Raw genomic sequence first — 7,258 nt, forward strand, 5'->3', positions numbered from 1 at the left:
GTTTCATAGTTTATGTCTACGTGATGTTAACAAACACACACTTTCTACTCCTACCTCGTGGTGTAGCAACAAAAATGTTCCGAAGGCGGGTTTGTGTCAGTAAACTGTGAAAAAAAAGGAAAGTGAGATATATATGAATATGAATAAGAATAAATGTTGGAGCCACATTTCTCAGGAGAAACTTATTTTTCTACTTTTTTCTCTGACAGTTATGAGAATCAGAAAGATAATTTCTTAAGACCGAGAATGGTTGAAAGTGTATTAATCCTATTAAAATAGATCAAATTAGAAATCACGCAAATATATTTAGGCTACTCAGAATATTATGTATGGATTTACAATCTGGAAATTGCGCATGGGACTTTAATCCAGAACTATAACAGGGGACATACAAGACAAACATTACATTACATTACACCTTACATTACAACAGTGTTGTAACGCATTACCGACCCAAGACACAACTCTGTCTTATTGCCACGTTGTTTCCCTCCCTCTAAAGAGGAGCTGCTCTCCTGACAAGTGTGTGAGCTTTTGCCGCCTCCTGCTGCAGCCCACCCGGCCCCCTGCCCCTTCCTACCCGCCTCCCCGGCTCTTTTTCCCACTGCTGTGAGACGAGCAGGACGCGGCCACAGCGGCGGGAAGCAAATTATCTACAAGCACTTCCCTAAAAAAAAAAGTTCACACTCACATACACAGATGCCACCACAAGCAGCGACTCACAACGTCTTAGACCCGCACAAGGGAGTCACTGGGAATATCCTCGCAGGAGGACAGTTGGAGCAAATGGATATTTAATCATCATTCTTCATCATTTCTTATTGATTTTGGCGCGTTTTCTTTCTGTCGATTTATTGTTTGTAATCTAGATCTAGTATGCTTATAGTATTCTGCCGCAATACACATCCCTGAGCAGGATTTAGGCCTGGACTGATGGTTTTTGTGCTTTATTAAGACGCACCTGTGCGCCACTGGAGCCGCACAGACAGACAGGAAACAGTTGTGATGTTTATGGTATCAGGTGCTTTAGAATCATCCAATAACAGTAGTGGGGTGTTTGACAGAGTATGGCTTGACTTCTATTGAAACGAGCTTGTTTTCGGCTGCTGTTGGATGAGCCCAGGTAAAAAAGGAGCGCACCGCAAAGTCTCCACAAACTCCACAAAGAGAAAAGAAAATCTCGGCCTGGTTGTTTTTCTGGAAAGCCTGTGGATATTTGTCGGGGCTTGTGACAGGTACTGTCTTAACAACAGCTGTCAAACTCATGGGATCCTCCTGCCCCCAGGGCCACTGGGAGCTCTGCTGAGGTCTCCACTGCGCATGTCAGAGCGCTGGACAGCTCCAGAGAGGGAAATTTAAAAACGGTTTTTGGAGAATCAAGTGCAACACAGTGAAATACAGTACAGGGGCTGAGGACCGGCTCTTACATCCTTCAAATATCAACTTAAAAAGGTATTTTCTTTATGAATTCTTATTTTTAAGCAGCACACTGTGTTTTGTGTTTGTTTGTTTTGTTGATCCATTTGTCATTTAAACTATTTTAACCACAATCCTCTCTAACTGTGGGCAGGCTAAATGATCCTTTTAAACCTGAGCTGTCTAGAATATTGTAAAAACACATGTATTGCATGTTTAATAAATACCTGATATATTAGGTATATTTTATACATTTTAACTAGAGGAGATCAAAAAACAAATGGGCTTCAGCCACAACAAAGGCATGCTTCTACCTGTGTATTTTGTGTCTCCTTATAAAAAACCTTACATTAGTATTACATTATTTTTAGACATATCATAAGAAGGTGTTGAATTGAATGCAGTAATGTCTATTTTTTATGTCTGGGTTTTATTTTGTAAATTTAAAGTGAAGATTTTAATAGTAACGTTTGTGTTGTTATTATTTTAATGCAAAGGCACTACACATCCCAGGAAATGATAGAAGGTGGAATAACTTCCAGGATGTCAGGAATAATTGAGAATGCTGGGCATCATCCGTCTCCGCAGGACTACAGGTAGGATTGTAGCAGAAACCTCTGTGTATTATTATCTTGTCACAATTTGTAAAAACAAAACAAATCAAAACAAAAAAACCTGGACTTTGAGAGAGCTCAATAGATAAAATGCATATTTTTATGAATCAAACGCAAGTTAAGTTACCACATTTCGTTGTGGAAGCAGCTGTCTTAAGCCACTATGTTTAATCTAATGGTAGATGGACAGCTCTTTTTGTGCACAAGGGGGGTTTGTATGAAAAAGAGAGAAGAGAGGAAAAAAAATCCCAAAGAATAAATGATTTTCAGTCTGAATGGATCTGTCAGAAACCATCAGCTCTGTTTACACTCCCGCTGTCGGCGCACGGAGAGCCTGAGCCTCTTGGCTTGCCAGCTCAGGGGGAGACAGGGCGCTCTGGGTCACCAGTGTGCACAAGTGGCTCCCAATTAGAAAAGAAGGGAGATTGCAGACAGACAGACAGAGAGAGGGACAGAGACAGAGAGAGAGGGGGAGGAGGCACAATATTTAGTCTTGTTCAACTTCTGGAAAGGCTCAGATGATACATGGAGACACCAGCTCAACATGTTTTGCATCAGTGAGCAATTTCTATACTTCACAAAGTAAAAAGGGGGGGGGGGTACCCCCTGGTGTGTTATTTATTTCTGTTTATATCAGTAGGTTTGTAATGGATTCAGACTTGAATAGATCTGTCAAGAAAAAACGTTAAATAGTGCCAATATCGTGCATAGTTTGGATCCATTTGATCTACAGTGTTTATAATGCTATATGCAAAAAAAAACCTGCACTCAAATGTTGAACAGACACTAAATAAACAATGTTCATACCGTCATACAAAAAGAAAAGTCACAGCAACAAAACAGAGAGACAAGCTGAAGTTCGAAGTTCTGAAATATTGTACAGTTCTAGCGGTTTCAGGACGTGTGCTGCTGATTCCTGGCAGCAATGATGTCATTTATTCAGACAGCCAACTCACAGTTTTGACCTCAGGCCACATTTGCTCCCCCTCTGGCCTGAGGCTCCGTTGATTTCCCCGTTATAAGAGGGGATGGGGTGGGGGTGGTGGGGTGGGGTGCATGATCTGGAGAGGGGGAGCACTGAGGATAGAGGCTGGAAAGGGACAGGAAAGCAGATGGCATCCTATTTGTCCCTCTTATGTGAGGGCTGTCATTCCAACAGATTAATGCAAGGGCTGGGTAAAGAAAAGAAATGACAGAGACAATCAAGGAAGGGTCTGGGGAAGACAATAGAGCCACGTGCCACTGGGCAGATTTGTCGTTTGGGACACAATAGGTGATCATTTTTCAATAGACAAGGCCAACTGTTGCAGGCAACATGTGCTGCTGTCCCATGTTTCAAACGATCTCACGCGCTGTTTACTTATGATTCAGCCAATGGGTACGCCGAGACCATGGTCACCTGACACAGGGTTGATTTTTTTATTAGGAGATTTGGTGTGTGCGTTTGTATGGGCGGGTGTGGGGGTCTACTCCTGCACTGTCCACACACAGACACGGAGTAACTGAATAGTATGTGTTGTCATAGCGACCCCAATTACTAAACCTTTTCACAGTAAGTGCGTGTGCAGAGAAGACTGGAGAGGATTCAAGAGGATTCCTCTCTTTTCTTTCTTCCTTTTTTGAGGCTCGCCACATAAAAGACATAATAACTGAAAATTGATTGGTACCGGCAGTGCACTGGTTAAACAGAAACCACCGAAATTCCTAAAATAATAAATGGAAAAATGTTCTGTTACTTTGCAATTAGGCTATATCATTTTATATTTATCCACCTTTACTCAACAAAGCTGATAAGCAAAGATCAGTGTGACACTCCAGTAAAGAAAAACAAAACAAGTGATAATGTCAACAGATGATTTGCTGTGAATGAAAAGCTTATTTAACCCTCTCATTGTTGATTAAAACTGTCACTGCTAAAACACTTGTGGTTAATCTTCTTATGGTAAATCCTGGATGGCTAACACACAGCTCCGCCGAGCAGCTTTCATCTCTGTTTCCCCACATTCAGACTCATTAGCAGCGCTTCTCACCCTGAAGGACAAAATGTTCTATCAAGTGTTTAGATTTGAATTCCACTTGTGATCTGTGTGCGTCTGAGCCGACAGCCGTGTTAACCCCACAACCCCCACCTCAACCCACCACACCCCTCCTCCTCCTCCTCTCCTGTCTTGCAGGCTTCTGACCACGGACCCCTCCCAGCTGAGGGAGGAGGACCTCCCTGGGGACCTGCAGTCTCTGTCATGGCTCACCTCTGTGGATGTGCCTCGGCTGCAGCAGATGGCTGATGGCAGAGGCAACAGCAACGGGCCCTCCCAGGCCAGCCTGCTGCAGCAACAGACAGGTGAGCTGACAGGGAGGGGATTCAAAAACTGCAACACCTCTCTGATTGGATGAACCATGACTGATAGATTAGATATTTTTTTCTGCAGTTAATACATTCACAAGATTGCAGATCGTTTTATGATTTCATTTACAAACTCATTAAAATTTGAAATGTATCTTCTCCTACACTGATTTAGACAGAGAAACCACTCAACCTGTAACTATTCACATACCTTATTAAGTTTCAGGCAATTTTGCCTCTTTTGAGTTTATAATGGTGACGTAATTGATGATGCAGCAGCAATCTGTGCTGTGCTTTTCCTTCTTCATCTTTAGGAAGAGCTATTAGTCTGAAGATTTCTATGACTCTAGCCAAACCCAACTTTCTATCTACCTCTTGTATCATATTAATCTATCAAATGCTTCAAAAGTAACCCCACAGAAATAGCATCACACATTTCTGGATGAGAAGCAAGCATGAGAAAAATGAATGTGTGAATCTTCCTCTTTCCAGCTCAGCTGAGCAGCATGACGATGGCTGAGAGTCAGGCCTCCATGCTCCACCTCCAGACTAACATGCAACACAGTCCTGTGGGAATCAGCATTATCAACATCCACAGTGGGAGTGTGAGTATCAACAGCTATAGTAAATTATTTTGTTTGATTTTATTTTGTTATCTTTTAATGTAAACTTCCCTCTGTGTTTGTTTTACAGATGTCTCCATTCTCCATGAATGGGCTGCCATCTCCAGGATACCAGTGCCCTACCTCAGTCTACCAGCCCACACCCCAGCAGGTGTACTCTCCAACCCAAACTGCTCAGCAGGTAATATACCAACAAAAGGTCTCTTTTTAACCAGTGAAGTTATTGTTATGAAAAGGCTCATTAATCTCTCCATTTTCTCTTTTAGTGTTCAACTGGTGGGCTTTATAGCAATGTCTCTTTCAACAACCAAAGTATATATACACAACCTCGCCTGGCTCCACAAGACCAGGAGCTGCAGCCCAAGTCTTTCCCCAAGCCAATCTACTCCTACAGGTCAGCACACAAACAAGATGTCCTCCTGGAGGTTCTCATCATGTTTCACCCTGATTGCTTTGAACTTAATTGAATCCTTCTGTTTTCACAGCTGTTTGATTGCCATGGCTCTGAAGAACAGCAAAACAGGCAGCCTCCCAGTCAGTGAGATCTATAGCTTTATGAAGGAACACTTTCCTTATTTTAAGGTATGATACTTTATTAATATTACAGCAGGAGAGAGAAGGATGTGCAGACAAAGAGTGTGAATATTGATGACTTCTTTACCTGCAGACTGCACCTGATGGATGGAAGAATTCTGTCAGACACAACCTCTCCTTAAACAAATGCTTTGAGAAGGTGGAGAACAAGACAAGCAGCTCATCCCGTAAGGGCTGTCTATGGGCACTGAACCCTGCAAAAATTGACAAGATGGAGGAAGAGATGCAGAAGTGGAAACGCAAGGACCTTCCAGCCATCCGCCGCAGCATGGCTAACCCCGGTCAGAACTTTATTGGATTAAAAGTAAAAGGTCAAACAACACAACAAGGCATCAGAAACTGACAATGACTCATTTTTTTTTTGTCTGTCTCGCTTCTTACAGATGAGTTGGACAAGCTGATCACAGACCGCCCAGAAAACTGCAGAAGAAAGGCTTTAGAGCCTGGCATGACCCGGCTGCCCAACTGTCCAACCGGCCTCCCCCCGCCAGTCTCAGCCCAGCTGCAGCCTCAGCCTATAGTCACGCTGTCCCTGCCAGGTCTTCCCATGCATCAGCACCACCAGCTTCAGGCTCAGTTCCAGGCTCAGGCTCGACTGGCACCCATGTCCCCTGCCCCGGCCCAGACACCTCCCCTCCACACAGTCCCTGAACTCTCCCACAGTCCGCTCACCCTGCAGCCCAGCAAGCCCCCAGACGATTTCTACATCGTGCATGGTGACACGCACACAGAGGTGGATACACTGGACCCCAGCATCATGGACTTTGCTCTTCAAGGTAAACACTATTTAAGTTGTATTCTGCAGACAACTGCAGTGTAATTCCATCGGCTCAGTAACATGTACATCTATCTGCTCAGGTAACCTGTGGGAGGAAATGAAGGACGACAGCTTTAACCTGGATGCCTTGGGCACCTTCAGTCACTCGCCCCTTCGACTATCAGACTGTGACTTGGGAACAGCAGCCCTGCCTCCCGTCTCCAGTGGAGCGACCCTACCGCTGCCAGATGTGCAGGTGACGGGGCACTACACTTCCTACACTTCCCAGGATTCCCTGTCATCCCAGTACATGGGCGCATCAGGCAACAGCAAGCAGCCGAGCAGTCTGTGGATTTCTGTGGACGCCAACCGAACAAATGTAGTTTCTTCTCTTCTACTTAAATAGTAGAACTGCTGGGAGAAAATTCATACAGTCCTCAAGACAACATGAAAAGCATCATCAGACTCATAAACACTGAAACTGCAGGTGGCTCTAAGAAAAGTATAGCTTTGCCAAGCAAAGACTCAAAGCCTATATGAGTACAAAGACTCTGAGTAAATTAGCATCCACCCGTTTTTCTACTGTTCATTCTGCGATTTAAAGCCTTTCCATCATGTAGCGCCCTTTCTCTTGTCTATTGTATTGTGCTAGACATTATTGCTGTGATGTTTTATTTATATTTATAAAAAGGCAGCTGGAGAACGTGATGACTCCATCAATCTTTTGCTGTATATATTTGAATGTTTCAAATTGCTATCACCACAGAAAAGCTTTCTTTTGACTGTATTTACCCACTTCATCCCAAAACACAAAATATTTCCAATAACACAGGTTCTTTTTCTTTTCTTTTTTTTTTTTACACATTAACACATCTGATGGCCGCATGTATATTATGTTCATTAACTTGAT

The 7,258-nt window shown here is 43.3% G+C and overlaps 1 protein-coding gene across 1 annotated transcript; it reads left to right on the forward strand.

The window, feature by feature from the left end:
• Window positions 1-1,932: 1,932 nt before the first annotated feature.
• On the forward strand, window positions 1,933-6,754 carry foxn4 (forkhead box N4). Its single transcript, XM_028413905.1, has 9 exons — window positions 1,933-2,012; window positions 4,205-4,371; window positions 4,867-4,979; window positions 5,068-5,178; window positions 5,264-5,391; window positions 5,483-5,579; window positions 5,665-5,872; window positions 5,975-6,367; window positions 6,450-6,754. The coding sequence occupies exons 1-9, from the start codon at window positions 1,933-1,935 to the stop codon at window positions 6,752-6,754; spliced, it is 1,602 nt and encodes a 533-aa protein (XP_028269706.1).
• Window positions 6,755-7,258: the final 504 nt, after the last annotated feature.

Source organism: Parambassis ranga, chromosome 9 (genome assembly GCF_900634625.1).
Source record: "Parambassis ranga chromosome 9, fParRan2.1, whole genome shotgun sequence".
NCBI lineage: Eukaryota > Metazoa > Chordata > Actinopteri > Ambassidae > Parambassis > Parambassis ranga.

Bases quoted from the DNA above. Each gene is read 5' to 3' on its own strand.
- foxn4 (XM_028413905.1), top strand. From the start codon at position 1,933: ATGATAGAAGGTGGAATAACTTCCAGGATGTCAGGAATAATTGAGAAT. The intron at 2,013-4,204 runs GTAGGATTGTAG...CCTGTCTTGCAG, and splicing joins CCGTCTCCGCAGGACTACAG to GCTTCTGACCACGGACCCCT. The intron at 5,392-5,482 runs GTCAGCACACAA...CTGTTTTCACAG, and splicing joins AAGCCAATCTACTCCTACAG to CTGTTTGATTGCCATGGCTC.